This window comes from Bombina bombina, chromosome 2 (assembly GCF_027579735.1).
Source record: "Bombina bombina isolate aBomBom1 chromosome 2, aBomBom1.pri, whole genome shotgun sequence".
Lineage (NCBI taxonomy): Eukaryota > Metazoa > Chordata > Amphibia > Anura > Bombinatoridae > Bombina > Bombina bombina.
Genome location: NC_069500.1, coordinates 984,878,491 through 984,897,992, shown reverse-complemented (window position 1 = coordinate 984,897,992; position 19,502 = coordinate 984,878,491). Strand labels below are relative to the sequence as shown.

Sequence of the window (19,502 nt, the reverse complement as noted above, 5' to 3'; positions counted from 1 at the left end):
TAATAAATCTATGTTTATATTGCTTTATGGAGTCTTACTGAATTTAAAGGAACAGTCTACTCCAGAATTTTTATTGTGTAAAAAGATAGATATTCCCTTTATTACCTATTCCCCAGTTTTGCATAACCAACACGGTTATATTAATATACTTCTTAACTCTGTGATTACCTTGTTTCTAAGCCTCTGCAGATTGTTGCCTTATTTCAGTTCTTTTAACAGACTTGCATTTTAGCCAATCGGTGCACTTTCATAAATAATTCTACGGGCATGAGCACAATATTATTTATGTATCATACATTAACTCCCTCTATCTGTGGAAAAACTGTCAAATGCATTCAAGGGTTTAGAAATTAACCTAAGCCTACCTAGGTTTAGCTTTCAACAAAGAATACCAAGAGGACAAAGCAAATTTGATGATGAAAGTAAACTGCAAAGTTGTTTAAAATTACATGCCCTATCTGCATCATGAAAGTTTAATTTTGACTAGACTGTTCTTGTTAAATAAAAACAAAATTTGAGATATATGTGTGTGTGTGTGTGTGTGTATATATGTGTGTGTATGTATATGTGTGTATATATATATATATATATATATATATATATATATATATATATATATATATATATATATATATATATATATATATATAATTTAAAAAAAATCTATTTTTATCCACCCAGTGTAGAACCCAGATTATGTTCTGTTTATTTTTCTTTTGCTCAGTTCTTTGAGAGAGCAAATTTTTTAAAACCCAAATAAAAAAAAAAAAGCAAAAAGAAAAGCATTGTATTTGTTGCCTACCTCTAGTCAATGTTGCCACCACGTTCAAATCTCAAATTTCACTTTATTCCTTTACTGACGTGTTTGCATATGCACAGCAACAGATACCTGCAGTTAAACAAAGGTTCCAAAACGGCAGAACCCCTAATTAGGTGTATGAAATGTGTTTTAGTATTTTAATGTCCCTTTAAATTCTGATAAAGGAGTGTTTTGTATAGCAAATCAAAGGCTTTAGAGATTTGTGCATTGTGTGTCCTGTAAAACGTGTCACTTGAGTGTATGCAGGAGATAAATGAATGGGAACACTACCTATCTATGTATCTGTAGTGCCTAGTATGCAGGTTATTCTAGAAGCAATTATTTCTTTCATGTAATTAGCAAGAGTCCATGAGCTAGTGACGTATGGGATATACATTCCTACCAGGAGGGGCAAAGTTTCCCAAACCTTAAAATGCCTATAAATACACCCCTCACCACACCCACAATTCAGTTTTACAAACTTTGCCTCCCGTGGAGGTGGTGAAGTAAGTTTGTGCTTAAGATTCTTCGTTGATATGCGCTTCGCAACAGGTTGAAGCCCGGTTTTCCTCTCGGAGTGCAGCGAATGTCAGAGAGATGTGAAGAGAGTATTGCCTATTCGAATACAATGGTCTACCTCTAGGGGATCTATTTCATAGGCTCTCTGTTATCGGTCATAGAGATTTCTTCTCCTACCTCCCTTTTCAGATCGACGATATACTCTTATATACCATTACCTCTACTGATTCTCGTTTCAGTACTGGTTTGGCTATCTACTACATGTAGAGGAGTGTCCTGGGGTAAGTAAATCTTATTTTTTGTGACACTGCGCTATGGTTGGGCACTTTTTATATGTAAAGTTCTAAATATATGTCTTTAAACTTATATTTGCCTTGATTCAGGATAATCGGTATTCCTTTTTTTATACAGACTGTCCGTTTCATTATTGGGATAATGCATTTAATTATTTTTTATTTTTTCTTACCTTGAAAAATTAAATTTGGCCATTTTTTTCCTGCGTGCTGTTAGGCTCGCATGGGCGGAAAATGTTTCTTTTTATGTCATTTTTTGGCCCGAACTTTCTTTGGCACTAAAAAATTTTTTTGTCACTTCCGGCGACGTAATTTACGTCGGAAGTTGTAGTCTGTTACGCATGCATATTCAGACATTTTTTTTGCGCCAAAAAAATGTGGGCGTCTTCTTTTTTTTTTTTTTTTACTCACTTTATTTAAACATTTTCTTTTATCTGCTTCTGGTTTCTAGAGGCTTATTTTTTTGCATTCTTTCCCATTCCTGAAACTGTCATTTAAGGAATTTGATAATTTTGCTTTATATGTTGTTTTTTCTATTACATATTGCGAGATGTCTCATCCTGACCCTGGATCAAAATCTACTAATGAACAGACGCTGCCTGATGCTGGTTCTACCAAAGTTAAGTGCATATGTTGTAAACTTGTAGTAACTGTTCCTCCAGCTGTAGTGTGTGTGAAAGCTGTCATGATAAACTTTCCAATGCCGATTCTGTTTCCATTAGTAATAAACCTTTGCCTGTTGTTGTTCCTTCAACATCTATTGTTCAGGACGTTCCTGTTAATATAAAAGAATTTGTTTCTAATTCTATTAAGAAGGCTCTGTCTGTTATTCCTCCTAGTAAACGTAAAAGGTCTTTTAAAACTTCTCACATTTCAGATGAATTTTTAGGTGACCGCCATCATTCTGACTTATCTGTTTCTGATGAGGTTTTTTCTGGTTCAGAAGATTCTACCTCAGATATTGATACTAATAAATCTTCATATTTATTTAAGATGGAATTTATTCGTTCATTACTTAAAGAAGTTTTGATTGCTTTAGATATGAAGGAGTCCAGTCCTCTAGATACTACAACTGCTAAACGTTTAAATGTGTTAATTCCGGAAGTTTTTCCAGTTCCTGATGCTATCTCAGATGTGATTGCTAGGGAATGGGATAGTCTGGGTACTTCATTTACTCCTTCTCCAAGGTTTAAGAAATTGTACCCAGTGCCATCTGATAGATTGGAATTTTGGGATAAAATCCCTAAAGTCGATGGGACTATCTCTACTCTAGCCAAACGTACTGCTATTCCTACGGCAGATAGCACTTTGTTTAAAGATCCTTTAGATAGGAAGATTGAATCTTTTTTTAAGAAAAGCTTATTTATGTTCAGGTAATCTTTTTAGACCTGCTATCTCTTTGGCTGATGTTGCTGCAGCTTCAACTTTTTGGTTTGGAGGCTTTAGCGCAACAAGTGACAGATCACAATACATATAGCATTGTTAAACTTCTTCAACACGCTAATAATTTTGTCTGTGATGCCATTTTTGATATCATTAGAGTTGATGTCCGGTATATGTCTTTAGCTATTTTAGCTAGACGAGCTTTATGGCTTAAATCCTGGAATGTAGATATGACTTCTAAGTCAACTTTGCTTTCTCTCTCTTTCCAAGGTAATAAGTTGTTTGGCTCCCAGTTGGATTCTATAATTTCAACTGTTACTGGAGGGAAGGGTGCCTTTTTGCCTCAGGGAAAAAAATCTAACGGTAATTTCAGGGCTGCTAATCGTTTTCGTTCCTTTCGTCAGAAGGAGCAGAAGCCCGATCCTTCCCCTAAAGGAACGGTTTCCGGTTGGAAACCTAATCCAGTCTGGAATAAATCTAAGCCTTCCAGAAAATCAAAACCAGCCCCTAAATCCGCATGAAGGTGCGGCCCTCATTCCAGCACAGCTGGTAGGGGGCAGGTTACGTTTTTTCAAAGATGTTTGAATCAATTCGGTTCGCAATCTTTGGATTCAGAACCTTGTTTCGCAAGGGTACAGAATAGGTTTCAAAATAAGACCGCCTGTGAGAAGATTCTTTCTCTCACGCATTCCAGTCAATCCAGTGAAGGCTCAGGCATTTCTGAAATTTGTTTCATACCTAGAGTTAGCTGGGGTAATTATACCAGTTCCAGTTCTGGAACAGGGTCTGGGGTTTTATTCTAATCTATTAATCGTACTAAAGAAAGAGAATTCTTTCAGACCGGTTCTGGATCTAAAAATATTGAATCGTTATGTAAGGATACCAACATTCAAAATGGTGACTATAAGAACTATTCTGCCTTTTGTTCAGCAAGGGCATTATATGTCTACAATAGATTTACAGGATGCATACCTGCATATTCCAATTCATCCAGATCACTATCCGTTTCTGAGATTCTCTTTTCTAGACAAGCATTACCAGTTTATTGCTCTTCCATTTGGTCTAGCAACAGCGCCAAGGATCTTTTCGAAGGTTCTCGGTGCCCTTCTCTCTGTAATCAGAGAACAGGGTATTGCGGTATTTCCTTATTTGGACGATATCTTGGTACTTGCTCAGTCTTCACGTTCTGCAGAATCTCATACGAATCAACTTGTGTTGTTTCTTCAAAGACATGGTTGGAGGATCAATTTGCCAAAGAGTTCCTTGATTCCTCAGACAAGGGTAACCTTTTTAGGTTTCCAAATATATTCAGTGTCCATGACTTTGTCTGACAGAAAAGAGACGTCTGAATTTGGTTTCAGCCTGTCGAAACCTTCAGTCTCAATTGTTCCCTTCGGTAGCATTATGCATGGAGATTTTAGGTCTCATGACTGCTGCATCGGACGCAATCCCTTTTGCTCGTTTTCACACGAGACCACTCCAGCTTTGTATGCTGAACCAGTGGTGCAGGGATTATACAAGGATATCACAAATAATATCCTTAAATCACAATGTTCGATCATCTCTAACTTGGTGGATGGATCACCATTGTTTAATTCAAGGGGCCTCTTTCGTTCGTCCAACCTGGTCTGTGATCTCAACAGATGCGAGTCTTTCAGGTTGGGGAGCTGTTTGGGGATCTCTGACAGCGCAAGGGGTTTGGAAATCTCAGGAGGCGAGATTACCAATCAACATTTTGGAACTCCGTGCGATTTTCAGAGCTCTTCAGTTCTGGCCTCTTCTGAAGAGGGAATCGTTTTTGTTTTCAGACAATGTCACGACCGTGGCATATGTCAATCATCAAGGGGGGACTCACAGTGCTCAAGCTATGAAAGAAGTATTTTGGATACTTGTTTGGGCGGAATCCAGCTCCTGTCTAGTTTCTGCGGTTCACATCCCAGGTGTAGACAATTGGGAAGCGGATTATCTCAGTCGCCAGACGTTACATCCGGGCGAATGGTCTCTTCATCCAGAGGTTTTTCTTCAGATTGTTCAAATCTGGGGATTTCCAGAAATAGATCTGATGGCCTCTCATCTGAACAAGAAACTTCCCAGGTATCTGTCCAGATCCCGGGATCCTCAGGCGGAAGCAGTGGATGCGTTGTCAATTCCTTGGAATTATCATCCTGCCTATATCTTTCCGCCTCTAGTTCTTCTTCCGAAAGTAATTTCCAAAATTCTAGTGGAACGCTCATTTGTACTGCTGGTAGCTCCAGCATGGCCACACAGGTTTTGGTTTGCAGATCTCGTTCGGATGGCCAGTTGCCAACCTTGGACACTTCCGTTAAGGCCAGACCTTCTATCTCAAGGCCCTTTTTTCCATCAGGATCTCAAATCGTTAAATTTGAAGGTATGGAGACTGAACGCTTAATTCTTAGTCATAGAGGTTTCTCTGACTCAGTGATTAATGCTATGTTACAGGCTCGAAAATCTGTCTCTAGAAAGATTTATTATCGAGTTTGGAAGACTTACATCTCTTGGTGTTCTTCTCATAAATTCTCCTGGCATTCTTTCAGAATTCCTAGAATTTTACAATTTCTTCAGGATGGTTTGGATAAAGGTTTGTCTACAAGTACTTTGAAAGGACAAATTTCTGCTCTTTCTGTTCTTTTTCACAGAAACATTGCTAATCTTCCTGATATTCATTGTTTTGTACAGGCTTTGGTCAGTATCAAAACTGTTATTAAGCCAATCTCTCCTCCTTGGAGTCTTAATTTGGTTTTGACAGCTTTACAGGCTCCTCCATTTGAGCCTATGCATTCTCTGGACATTAAATTACTTTCTTGGAAAGTACTGTTCCTTTTGGCTATCTCTTCTGCTAGATTTTTCATCAGGATAAGGCAGTGTTGCGGACTTCTTTTCAATTTTTGCCTAAGGTTGTGAATTCTAACAACATTAGTAGAGAAATTGTTGTCCCTTCATTATGTCCTAATCCTAAGAATTCTAAGGAAAGATCGTTACATTCTTTGGATGTAGTTAGAGCTTTAAAATACTATGTTGAAGCTACTAAAGATTTTAGAAAGACTTCTAGTCTATTAGTTGTTTTTTCTGGTCCCAGGAAAGGTCAGAAAGCTTCTGCCATTTCTTTGGCGCCTTGCTTAAAGTCTTTGATTCATCATGCTTACGTGGAGTCGGGTAAGTTTCCGCCTCAAAGAATTACGGCTCATTCTACTAGGTCAGTTTCTACTTCCTGGGCTTTTAGGAATGAAGCTTCTGTTGATCAGATTTGCAAAGCAGCGACTTGGTCTTCTTTGCATACTTTTACTAAATTCTACCATTTTGATGTGTTTTCTTCTTCTGAAGCAGTTTTTGGTAGAAAAGTACTTCAGGCAGCTGTTTCTGTTTGATTCGTCTGCTTATAATTTCAGTTTTTTTCATTATAAAGATTAAAACTTTTGATTTGGGTTGTGGATTATTTTTCAGCGGAATTGGCTGTCTTTATTTTTATCCCTCCCTCTCTAGTGACTCTTGCGTGGAAGTTCCACATCTTGGGTATCTGCTATCCCATACGTCTCTAGCTCATGGACTCTTGCTAATTACATGAAAGAAAACATAATTTATGTAAGAACTTACCTGATAAATTCATTTCTTTCATATTAGCAAGAGTCCATGATGCCCACCCTTTTTTGTGGTGGTTATGTTTTTTTGTATAAAGCACAATTATTCCAATTCCTTATTTTTTTTTGATGCTTTCGCTCCTTTCTTATCACCCCACTTCTTGGCTATTCGTTAAACTGAATTGTAAGTTCTTACATAAATTATGTTTTTTAGCTTAAAAAAAATAGGTATATTACAAAAAAATATTGTAACTGTTTTTAAAATGGCAAACGTTTCATTTAAACATACAACGTACAAAACTGAATTTTTTTTTGTAGACCTCTATATATAGCTAGAATAATGCACTAGTGTTAAATGTGTTGCTCTGTTACAGATTGTAGCCAAATAAAGAAATGTACTGTACTGATTCTGTTGCTTTTGAAATATTTTTGCAACGATTCCCCAAAAGGCCATAACATAACTTGGTATACAGACTTTCTGCTTGTTAATTAAGTCTCAGATAAGGGACTGCAGTAGTCAATTAGATTTTGTACTGTTTGACTGTCATTACCTGATTGCATGTTCCCTTTACTGTCACGCTAAATATAACTTCTCTTTTTCTTTCAGGACACTGATGTGCCTGCAAAGAAATCAAAGACTAATTGGGACAAGGTACTTTTCAACATTTCTCGACTCGAGTTTCACACTAAAGTGCTTTTCACATATAATGGCAATCATTAGTTTCCTGATCTTTTAAGGGTAATGCTTGATCATACATACCCAATACTACATGGAAAATAAAAGCAACAATCTATTTAAAGGTATATACAAAGAAATACTTTATGGGAAAGCTGGTTAGTTTTAGACATCTATTAGAAAGGATAAAGTATGAAACAATGTTAGCACTTCCCTTCAGGTGCTCGCTGCCAGCCCCAGTTCTCCCAAACCGTATATAGAAGCAGAAAGTGTTGAAAGTGGCGGCACTGTGTCACCTCCAGGGAACCAAGCTGCCCATGTCCTCTGAATCAACCTTGTGGTAGGGGCACAAACTGGTTATACTCACAAGATTGCAGTTAAAATAAGCCTTTTATTAAAATCCTCACAAAGGTGTCTTCAGGTGCCGCTCCAGGTTTTATTTAAAATACAGCTCAACGCATTTAGGCTAAAAGAAGCCATTATTAAGAGCATAAAGTAAAAACAATTTGTGGAACAAATGGTTCCAGAAATTGTTTTAACTTTATGCTCTTGATAAAGGCTTCTTTTGTAAAATATATTTGCTGCAGTGTAGGATTCCCCCCCCCCCCACCAAAAAGCTCTCTAACCCTCTATGATTTTGCCGCCATCTTAGGTACTGGCATCTTTCAGCCAGTACCCAGTTTGCTGCAAATTAGGCTCATTTAAAAAAAAAAAAAAAATACATTAAAGACCCATTATTTTTTCTGTAGTGTAGTTGCCCCCCCCAATACCATACCCCCTCTCGTATTCCTTTGTTATCACATCCCACATAGGATCCCTCATTGCCCTTTCTCCCCCCTCCTTCCTTCCCCGCACTGCCGCTGCGGCTCAATATTTTTTTTATATACCTGTAGCGTTGTTTAGCAGTCACATCCGCTCCGCCTCCCAACTAACCTTCCTACGCCACCAACGATCGGCACCATCGCTGGCCGATATAAAGAGGGCCACAGAATGGCCCCCTCTGCATCGGCAACTGACCGGAGGGTATTGCATGATGCTGCAATATCCTGAGAGCGACTGGAAGCAATTGCTTCCTGTGCTCATTTTCACACGTTAAGGGGTTAATACTCTATCATGGCCTGTAACAGCCCAGTCAGGCTGCAACTTGCAATTGAACTCTTGACTCTTGTCTGCATCTGCACTCCTGGAACACTGGGGGACCAGTTATCGTACCCTGATTGGGGGGGGGGGGATTTTCTGGATTGCATATCTAACCTTCTAAAATGTTTCGAATTGTACTTTCACCGTTTCCTTTTTCTTGAGCATTATACTTTCGGCAGCTTCACTATATCAATGACAACAGTCCCAAGAAAAACTGAGATCGCCTATGTAGATCAGCTCTACTAATCTGAGGGTCACTGTCACCGCAATAAATTCAGATATGTAGGAATAGCAATGAAAAAGCACAGTTGTGCGCAGTGAAACTCCATTTATGGGGGAGGGGTGTTGTAGTCCTGATCCCTGATGTGGCGTTGCATGCCTCAATGGTCCGGATTGGCAAGACGGGATGAGCCCCCAATAAGTTTAATTCGTCTTTGAGATACACTGGGTTAAATTTTACAAATATTGACGTTGGATTCCTTGAAACTAAGCAGATATATGGCTGAGTCTCTGCTCCTCTTTCAAAGCTTTCTATATTGCTGTCATCAGTTTGCTTTTTTTTTTTTTAGCTGATTACTGTTGATATGTGCTATATATTGTATACAGTTTATACATTTTAAACCTCTCACTTCAACAAGTTTATTTGACCTTTTAAAGTTCTGGTTGAAAACAAAAATCTAAAAAAAAAAAAAAAAAAAAAAAGGAAATATATAAATGTTTGGGAAAAATGTGTCACTATAGTACAGTTATATTTATCTAACACAGTATTGACCATAACTTTCATAGTCTCACAGATTATGGGTATTTATAATAAATATAAGATGTATGGAATAATTTATGACTAGGATACATTTATCAATGCTCTGAATTGAAATGTTTAAAGTAATAATTAGTTGGTTTGCAATTAGTTGGTCTGTGCACAACACCAACTGCTTCACTCCAATGAGTTCCTGCACATGGTATTGTGTTTTATGGTTATATCCTTAGCCTAAAGGACGTCTACAGCCATCTACTTTTCACTTTTTCAGGACAGTATACGTTTACAACTACCCCTGGCTTATGTGCAACCCAAATATAGTAGTCATCATTTGTATTGTTTATATTAAATCTGGTGATTTGGGACTATGGTTTGCATGATATAGTGCCAAGCTTGTTATTTACACCTAGCCCTAGATTGATGGGAGTTATTTATTTGATGTGCACTATTATCTTTTTGCACAATTATTAGCGGATTGCTTGCTATTGTTATTGATATAGTCATTAGCGCTTTTGATTTTGTTTTTTATTTTTATATATTTTTAATAAGTATATATCTTATTTTTAGAGCGGACTATATATTTCCCCCTAACCTTATAGCTGGTTATTTACCATTGCATATAGATATTCAACAGATTTTTTATGTTAGAATGAAGTCAAGGGTTACTTTATTGAGGACCCTTGCCAAGGTGGAAAACACTTTGCATTGGTGAAGAGCTAACAAAGATAAATATCCCACTTTGGTGAAAACCCTACTTATACATCTCAAGCACCTCAACACCATCTGAGTGCCTCTTCTCTGCTGCAGGAAATATAGATGCAAACTGAGAACCATCCTTAGCTAGGAGCATGTGGACATGTTGAGATGTTTGCATTTCAATGCAAAGTTTCTGAAAGAGTGAATCACAGAATGTTATTAACAGTGATTGTCTAACTCTTTCTAGTTCTACCTCTTTTCAAACAGTTTTTGGTTTTGCTTAATATTAAAACTGTGCTCTGCTGCTTAAAAATTGAACAAGCAGTTGTGTTAATGTAGAGTTTTCGTCTAAAGTTTATATTTGAAAACGCTCAGTATGTGGATTTTATTTAAAATATAGGAATCAATCGATTTTCTTTTATTTTTATCCGATTAGTCGATTAATCGAAAAATTAATCGGCCGATTAATCTATTTTGAAAATAATCGTTAGTTGCAGCCCTAGTTTAAAGGGATACTGAACCCAATTGTTTTCTTTAATGATTCAGATAGAGCATGCAATTTTAAGCAACAGTGTTGCACCAAAGATGGGCTGGCTCGTTAGCTTACATTCCTGCTTTTTCAAATAAAGATATCAAGAGAATGAAGAAAAATTGATAATAGGAGTAAATTAGAAAGTTGCTTAAAATTGCAATCAATCTGAGGAAGGGGATTTGGTCCCCGAAATGTCACTACTTTTCACAGTAAAGAGTTTTTTAAAAAGACCAGAGTGCAAGTTTTCTTGTTCAGCTATATTTAAACTGTACTAGCACCCCAGCAGTTGTTGGAATAAGTGAGAGTGCTCTCCTTTTGTCTCTTTGTCTGTCTGTCTTCTCTCTTTCTCTTTCCCTCTCTTTTTCTCTTTCTTTCTTTTTCCTTTCACATTTATTTTTTTTATAAATTCTTTTATTAAACCAGTTCACAGGACATAAGAGAACAAATTACACACATTTCATGTCCAAAAACAGATGACAAATAATAAGTAAATACAGAAACAACCATCGAAAAATAAGAGTAAACCACATCTTCCAAGAATTAATCTCAATTCGAAAGGTTACCCTGATTTCAAAGTTTCCAACACAAGTACAGGGCAATTCCTGTATATGTTATCCCAATATCTTTTGGTACTATCATGCCTGTGAAACATAAAATAGACAAAAAAAAACAAGCAAAACAAAAAAACATAACCTTAAATAAATCACTCCATTCCTCCGTAACATTACTCGCTTTAACACAGTCTTCAAATTATTATGTTACTGATGAAGCTGGTATCCAGGAAAAAGGAAACAGCCCAGTTTTAGCAGCTGATATAAATGATTTAGTGTTGAATAATGGAGATAATAATTGATTTGAATCGCCAATGTTTGATCTCTGATCAATGGTAACCATTAATCCAAAAATTCCTGAGCCTTATTTAATAAATTAATATTTTGAATCTCAAACGTAATATGTTGTAGAAGGGTACTTTTTAAAACTAGGTGGAGAAGTATCCTTCCACTTCTTCAATATTATTTATCGCATTATCATTGTGCAATAGGTATGGTAGTAGTTTGTTCTAATAATTGCAGAATCCGTCAGAAAAAAATATATATCTACCATTAATCTTGAAATGATCCGAAAAAAGTTTGTTGTACCAAAAATTTTATTTGGACCATAATTGTGATATCTTTGGACATTTCCAGAATATATGTAGAATGTCTGCTTTATCTAAAAGGCATTTAGGAGAGTAAAAACTGTAAAAAATCATTATTTGGAAAGAATTTTGCCAATGTAGAGGGAGAGAAATAGACATTGTGACTCAGTTTGACATGTGATTCTTTCCAACCAATGGGAATTGTAAGTTTTTGCAGTAACATAAAACTATGTCTAATATTAATAGTCTACTGCTGGAAAATGCAATACCCAGAAAGCTTGAATCTTATTTAAATATAACTGACCCTGTTTAGAAAGCAAAATATCATACAATAACGATATAGAACATTTACCTACAGAAAATGTCCTAATGGATAGATTGATCTCGGACCATTGACACAGTAGCTCAATTTTCCAGCTTTAAGAATTAATAAAATGACGTATCTGAAAATATGCAAATTCACAACATTATTTTAACCTCCCTTCACTTTTTGCAAATTGTTTCAGAATGTGTTCAATATGGTGGTTGAAGTACCTCGTTGGACAAATGCTAAAATGGAGGTATAGCTGAATCTTCCTTGTTGTTGTCAATCCTCATTAATGTACACCATTTTAGTATTTACCAGCAATTGTTTGTTTTATAGATTGCAACAAAGGAGCCTTTAAATCCCATTAAACAAGATATAAAGAAAGGAAAACTTCGATATGTTTCTAATATCTTCCCTCATAAAGGATACATATGGAACTACGGAGCACTTCCACAGGTTCTGAAAATAGTTTTTTGTTTCTTTTTTCATTAATAAAGCATTTTATTCATTAAACCTTAAGGTAAATCTTTGTAGTAATGTGTGTAAAATTATCTATCTTTATATGTATATATATTTTTTTTCTTGTGAAAGATTACCATTACCACACTGTTACTTCAAATGACATGCTCTATCTGAATCATGCAAGATTCATTTTGACGTTGCTTTCCCTTTTTTCCCTCCAAATACAGAGTTAAATTATTCTTGATTTTACTAGTGTGTTTTGTGTAGTAACTCGTTTGCAAGGATAACTTCTGAAAATTTGGTTGTTGTTGATTATTATTATTATATATTTTTTTTTCTTAACAGACCTGGGAAGACCCCAAGCACAAAGATAGAGATACAAACTACTGTGGTGATAATGATCCAATTGATGTCTGCGACATTGGCTCAAAGGTTTCTTTTATTTTCTATTTATGATAGTAGTTATGTATATATCATGGCACAATGCCTGCTTGCAAACCTAGGTTTATTATATAACAGTGTGTATATGCAAACACCTACAGGGAGTAAATCTTGCAGTTTGGTTTATTCCTGAGCAAAGTATGTTATATCTGGCATATACATGACTATTTGAAGCTTACTATGGAAACTTTAAATGCTACCTTTTACGTGTTCGGAATTTCCAAACTTCACTTTTGAGTGGTGTGTTTTTTGTTTTTTTTGTTTTGTTTTTTTAATGTTGGGTGAATAATATAAACAGATGTTCAATTTCCAGTTCTGACAATCGGTCAAGTAATCTTCCTGTTTCTTTGCTATGAATAACATTTTTCATTGTATTTTAATTGAGCTGCTGGTTAATTTTTCAGTATAATTGCAGCTCGCTGTAGCTGTTAAAGCCAGAGTGTTGGTGTGTGTGTTTTTTTTTTTTGTTTTTTTGTGGACATTGAACATTTTCCTACATTTTACATTCGCTTTATTTTTGTTTTGAGGAACACCGTACTGGTGAATAATTCATGTTCTTGTGCAGCTGTATATACTAATACAAGCTATTTGATTGTGACATTTCCATACAAAGCAGGGCCTCTTCCACCACCACCTTTTAAAACTCTATATTCACTACTCCTATCAGAAAGGAATACATTCTGCAAATCCTTACCCTAATATTGTCTGTGTTGCAGGTATGCGCCAGAGGAGACATTATTCGGGTGAAAGCACTTGGTGTTTTGGCTCTTATAGACGAAGGAGAGATGGACTGGAAGATTATTGCAATCAATACTCTTGATCCAGAGGCAGAAAAGTTCAATGGTACATTTTTCACGGTATAGTAGGGTTGGTGGATGGGTGGAGACAATGCAATTAGCCTTTTCCTGTTTTTACTTTTCACCTTAATGGCTACACCACTTGTCCTTTTTATTTGTTTTAAAGTATATGTAGCAGTATAACAGGGAAGAGCAGAGAAAATAATCAGTCCCTTTTGTAACTTAAAACCCTGCAGAGTGAGAGTGCTGTGTGCACAAGGATGCTGCTTGTTCACAAATACCAAAAAGAAAGTATATACGGGCTCTGCTAAGTAGTCAATCTCTATAATGTGTGGTATGAGGTTTCAGCACCGCTGATCACTGTGTCTCCATATTAGCATAGTGCTGTATACCAGAGTGCCTATTTGTTTCAAAACAGGCATGTGAGCATGTGCGAAACGCGTCAGATCCTGCCTTCCTTGCACACTGTTCAAGTGCAACACCTGTACGTTTGAATAGACCACTTTGGCTTTGAGTTCCTGGGCATCCTCGTTGTTCTTTCTCTTATTATGTAGCAGTATAATCCTAGAAACTGAAGGAATACAGACGTCTGACAGAATGTGGCTGTCGAATGTTTGCAGTTTAAATGGACATTTATTTTTATTCATGCATAGTGGATCTGCAATTTAGCATTATGCTGCAATCCATGCTAACCGGCGTTATGCTGTTAAATTTACAAGGCAAATCCAGACTACAGGAATAAGAGCACTTGTAAACTATCTTAAATATGTGTTTCCTCATCTCCTTTGCTGTGTCAGACAGTGAAGACCTGTAAATAAGCTCCTGCACTGCTGTAAACAATTGCTGAGTGTCATCTATTTTTTTTTTTTTAAATATAATTTTTATTAAAGAGGGTGAAGCACACACATACAACAACATTAGGCAGTACAGATAACAGAAATTAGACATCGTCACATCCTCTGATTTGGTACAGACAACGAGAAAGTACAGAATACATTCCATTTGACCTATTTTGGTCCAAATCTTTCCTGATTCATTCAAATGTGTACATACATAGTAAAAGAAAGAACTGCTTCTATGAATGCGCCTCCCCCCTCAATATTTTCACAATTTTTATCACCAGATTCCCTAACTTTAAGTAACATTCACTAACTAACTATCCAAAATTAAACCTAACTACTACTAACTAAAGATTCTATGAGAGAAAAGATCCTTGATGGTCATGGGGGCCCGGCCAAGGAGAGAGAGAAAAAAAAAAGGGGGGGGGGGGGCGAGAGGAGAAAGGAGGAGGCCAAGGGAAAGGAGAGGGATGAGTCAAATGTGAGTGGCGAAGGGGGGACCGTGGGGTATGATGCTGTTTATCGAGTATCAGTTCTGCTAAATAAATGTTCCCAGTCTCCTCTTACAGAGTCTTCCATGAAGATGACAGAGTCCCTGAATGGCATTAAAATTAACCTCTGTATTTCCAATTCAAAAGTTAAAATAAGTCTGCGCCATTTGCGCAGAAATAAACCTAGCCTGTTCTGAACATCCAGCCTGACGTCCATTTGTTCTATAAACATTTGGGATTGCAACAAGTTTTTGAAACCTTTGAAAGAAGGGCCTGCATTCACTATCCAGTGTTTCAATATGTATTTTCTAGCCACTAAAATAACTAGGCTCAATTTTGAGTCAAATTGTTTGTACCGTTCGTCCCATTTCAGAAGTATGACAGTTTCAGGCTGGATGACAAGCTGTATCTGTAATTTTTGTTTCATCCAGTACTGTTTTTTGCCCCAGTACTGTCTAATTGGTGGGCACCCCCATATGTAGTGTAGAAGATTTGGGTTAGCCACTGCGCACTTGGCACATCTATTCGACCAGGTGGGTACCCATTTCACCATTACTCTCGGTGTAAAATATGCCCTGTGTAAGAAGCGTGTCTGGTATTCCCTGTACATTGCGGACAGTGTTGTCTTTTTTACCTTTTCCATGCTATTTTTTTATTTTTTTTATTTTTCTTAATAATTTTTTTATTGAGGTTATGCTGGTAAATACAAAAGGTATGGAATACCTCACAACAAAAACAGTGTCAAATTTACAATAGTTATTCTTATACACGAAATAACAACATAGTATTGTGCTAGGTATATATTAGGAACCTCTATTTTATATTATATTCTTCACTTATTTCCTCAGATAACACAAACGGTCACTTTTGGACCGGGCAAAGCAAATATGGTCTAGTGGAAAAATAGCATATGGAGTGGTCACTTATGGACCTGAATATGTAATGGGAGGCGGAAATTAGCAACTGAAGTTTTTAGCTTCAAAAATATGAGGGGGGGAGGAAATTCAGCGGGTAAGCACCGCTATTCAAATATGGGGGAGTGTGGAGGGGCGGGGCCATATGAAAGGGCGACAGGAGGAATGCAATGGAACCTCTAAGATAGTTACTGGAATTAGGCCACGTCTGAGAAGGGTAATGTGTTAGGATTACTCGAAGTATATTCTTTTTTTTTTTTTCTTTTTTTTTTAATTTTCAAAGAGCTTTATTAGAGAAATCAATGTGTTACAGCAGGTAAGAAATCATCAATATTAACACATTGTAGGTACATAAACAGTCATTGCATGTTACTGATTAAATTGTACAATCAAACTCCTTTGCTGTATCCCCACACGTCCCGTAGATCATAATTATTATAAGACTATATTTTACATTTAAAAAAAAAAACCTACAAAAAATGGCAAATACATATCTGATGGGCTAGGTGATAAACTATGAATGAGGCAAAGTCTTTCCAATGATTTAAGAATATTGCTTGATCTCATAGGCAGGACGTGTGGGCTGTATATGTCAAACTCTCTTTTATACCCCAGTATGAGAGACCACTTTTGGATCTCAAAGAAAGGGAGACTCAGAATCAAGAATTTTGGGGGAAACCTACAAATATCTAAGACAAAAATAACAAACATAACAAAAACTGTTGTGGACAACCAGAACTCAATTATATGATATGAATTGCGGGCACATCTTCAACTCTACAAATATGAGCTTATTGTTACCTTTAGGGGTGAGATGAGTTACTACCTTCTCTCCCGGTGTACATGCAGGTGTTAAACGAGCCGGAGCTGAGCTCTACTAGAAATGTAATACAATTCCTCATAGCTGTATGACAGTAATGCCGTGGGATTACTATTTATAGAAATATATACATTTGGGATAACACAAGTGCCAGGAAGTGTCCTGCTATAGGAAGCATTATAAGGATTATAAGGCACTATATCCAACAATGCAATGCTAGTGTGAGTCACATATTAAGGACAGTATTGCGTGGGAGCTCTACCTGGTTGTCTGCCAGTCTATCTACATCTAGGCATAACGAACCTTATGAATTTACTTTAACAAAAAAGAAAGAAAACTTAGCGTACAGATAAAATCTAAAGAGAACTGTATAATACATCTACTTTTTCAAATGTTAACAGTTGACAGTTAGACACTCTACCTACACAACCCCCAGGACTTGTTTAAGTCGGGTATATGATTTTAATATATTGAATTTTACTTATAAGCATATCTGACACCCTCATCTGCCATGAAGTGTCAAATGCCGCTGGGATAATGTTCCGTTTCTTCATAGGGACCTGCAATTCCTGTGGGGGTCTGAGCACATTCATATACTCTCTTGGAGTGAGTAAATTCAGCTTTCTTGTTATGTCGGGAGAGTTCCATGAGTACCGTGCGTTAGAAGTATAGCCCCGTACTACCTTGATGCTGCCACGGGTCTGCTCAATCTTTGTGACTCGGATCGGCAATGTATGTTGTGCAGGTATCCCACAAGAGTAGAGGGCAGAGTGTTTATAGTCCAGGATGTTCGGTGGGGAACATATAAGTTTGTCCATGAGTTTTTCTTCTTTGGCGGTCACCACAAACTCGCTTTCCCCGTGCTGCATTATAGGCTTGAGGGTAATCGTGCTTAGGGGATCAGATCGATCAAGTTCCTCTGTCAACTGTCCACTGAGTTCTGCGGTCCTCTTGGGTCCAAAAGGTAAGTCGCACTCCGGGTTCTTTGGTTGCAAAGGTGATGGTTGCCCCGAGATAGAAGGTGGAGCTTTCTGCATGAGAGAGAGAAGGTCTTGCTCTGACGGGGCCTTGTCTATTAATTTCTGGAATAGTACTTCTATTTTAAGCAGAGTGCGGTCTAGCAGTGTGAGAGTGCTGTCGCTCTCCGTATCTGTTATGGAGGCCGCCATTTTCTTTTCCAGAGGTTTGAAGTATATAACAGGCAGGCTCCGCCAAAAAGGTAAGGAAGAGGGTAAAAACAAATGAGTGAGAGTAATGTCGATGAAGGAACAAAATGTTGAGATGTGTTTATCCTGAGTTCGGCTCTGGATGTTCACCCCTGGTCAGTCACCAGGGGGGGGAACGTTGCCTGCGAGATCGCCGCTGTTACAGGCCTCAATTGTCCGTTTCCAGCTCTGGGGTCATATGTACAGCTAAAGCTAGTTGTATTAAATTGTGTACTGATCAATTGGTTAGCAGATGCCGTACTTGTGAGTTAATATTTAGCGGCTTATAACCCACTCTCCCAGAGCACAGAAAAATGCGACTGCACGGAGCCGCTGCTTGGACACGCCCCCCCTCGAAGTATATTCTTTAAGTTCCAGTAGGCTAAGTTAATCTAGGAGAGACCTCCAATATGGCAACAATAGATGAGTTAAGGGCAGCAAGGGGTTGCTATATGAGCTTACTGAGGAATAAGTAGTAAGTATAAAAGGGGAAAAGAAAAAAAAAACAAAAACATAAAACCATATTGAAAAGCATTAAACTCCTGTAAACATTGACTCTGCCAAGAATACTAGTCAACTCCCATTCTCGAAGTGTCTAAGATAATATCAGAAAAAAAAGTCATGCATATATATTGACAGACATATAATACAATACATCTTAGCTAAATATTATGCATTAATACAACATCTCTTAAACTGACTCTACTCTTGTGCCTTAGAAATAGAGTGAGAAACTGGAAAGGATCCTCACTAATATAAATGGCCACCTTTGGACCTATACAAACCTATATGGATATAATAAGAGAGTGAAATGTAGTAGCTTTAGTTTGCAAAAATAATTCCCCTAGTGTGTAATATATATATTGAAGGGTTATCCCCACTCAAAAGAGATAACTCCCTCTTGGCCCTACTAAGGGCTTAAGTATTAACGTTATATTATCGCAATAATGTAGCAATGACTACATGAGCATCTATTATTAGTAATGATACGCCAACAAGTTGTAGTCAGATTACCCGCTAACAATGCGCCAATATTAGCTCAATGTTTTACTATAGGGTTAACCGCATGATACCCTGGACTATATGTAAGAAAGCAAGAGCAATAAATAATATGGGATATGCCAACTACATGATACTAAGTATTAACGGACATAAACACTTGTGATATACATGTATATACCAGTAAATATGTCTTTCTAGTTTGCCTACTAGGTTGTTATCAGGTTTCTGTATTATACAGAACAATGGGAGTAAAATGACTGACTAATTTAAGGAGTGAAGTCTTAGAATACTCAGGCTCTGTTTCCCAGACAGCAAAACTTATGAAATGTGGTCTAATGTCTGAGGTCATGAACATTTAATGTAGGTGAGCCATAGAATCGAGTATGCAACAGCAAATGTTTATCTAACTAAATATATAAGGAACACACAAACTTCATGTAAGGAAAGAAACATCCCTAGTATACAGAGAAATATCCATGCCATAGGAGACCAGATTAATATCAAGGATGGGAGCTATAGAGCTCAGAGACCTCTGCATTTAAGGGAGCGTATGGGCCAGCAAAACATGCATATTACCATTTATGTACACAAAACCCAAACTCAATACTTATAATGTAGTACACAAACAATACTATACTATCTGATGAATAAAGTCCAGTCTATATATGGTGAGTCAGAAGACACTGCTTAATTGT

The 19,502-nt window shown here is 37.1% G+C and overlaps 1 protein-coding gene across 1 annotated transcript in view; it reads left to right on the top strand.

Annotated features, from left to right (window-relative positions):
• Positions 1-19,502, top strand: part of PPA2 (inorganic pyrophosphatase 2) — a 64,134-nt gene that overhangs the window by 16,400 nt on the left and 28,232 nt on the right. The window contains exons 3-7 of the mRNA XM_053703510.1: positions 7,198-7,242; positions 12,036-12,089; positions 12,173-12,292; positions 12,644-12,730; positions 13,456-13,582. Of these exons, the coding sequence (XP_053559485.1) occupies positions 7,198-7,242; positions 12,036-12,089; positions 12,173-12,292; positions 12,644-12,730; positions 13,456-13,582 (433 nt within the window). The remainder of the gene's footprint in view (positions 1-7,197; positions 7,243-12,035; positions 12,090-12,172; positions 12,293-12,643; positions 12,731-13,455; positions 13,583-19,502) is intronic.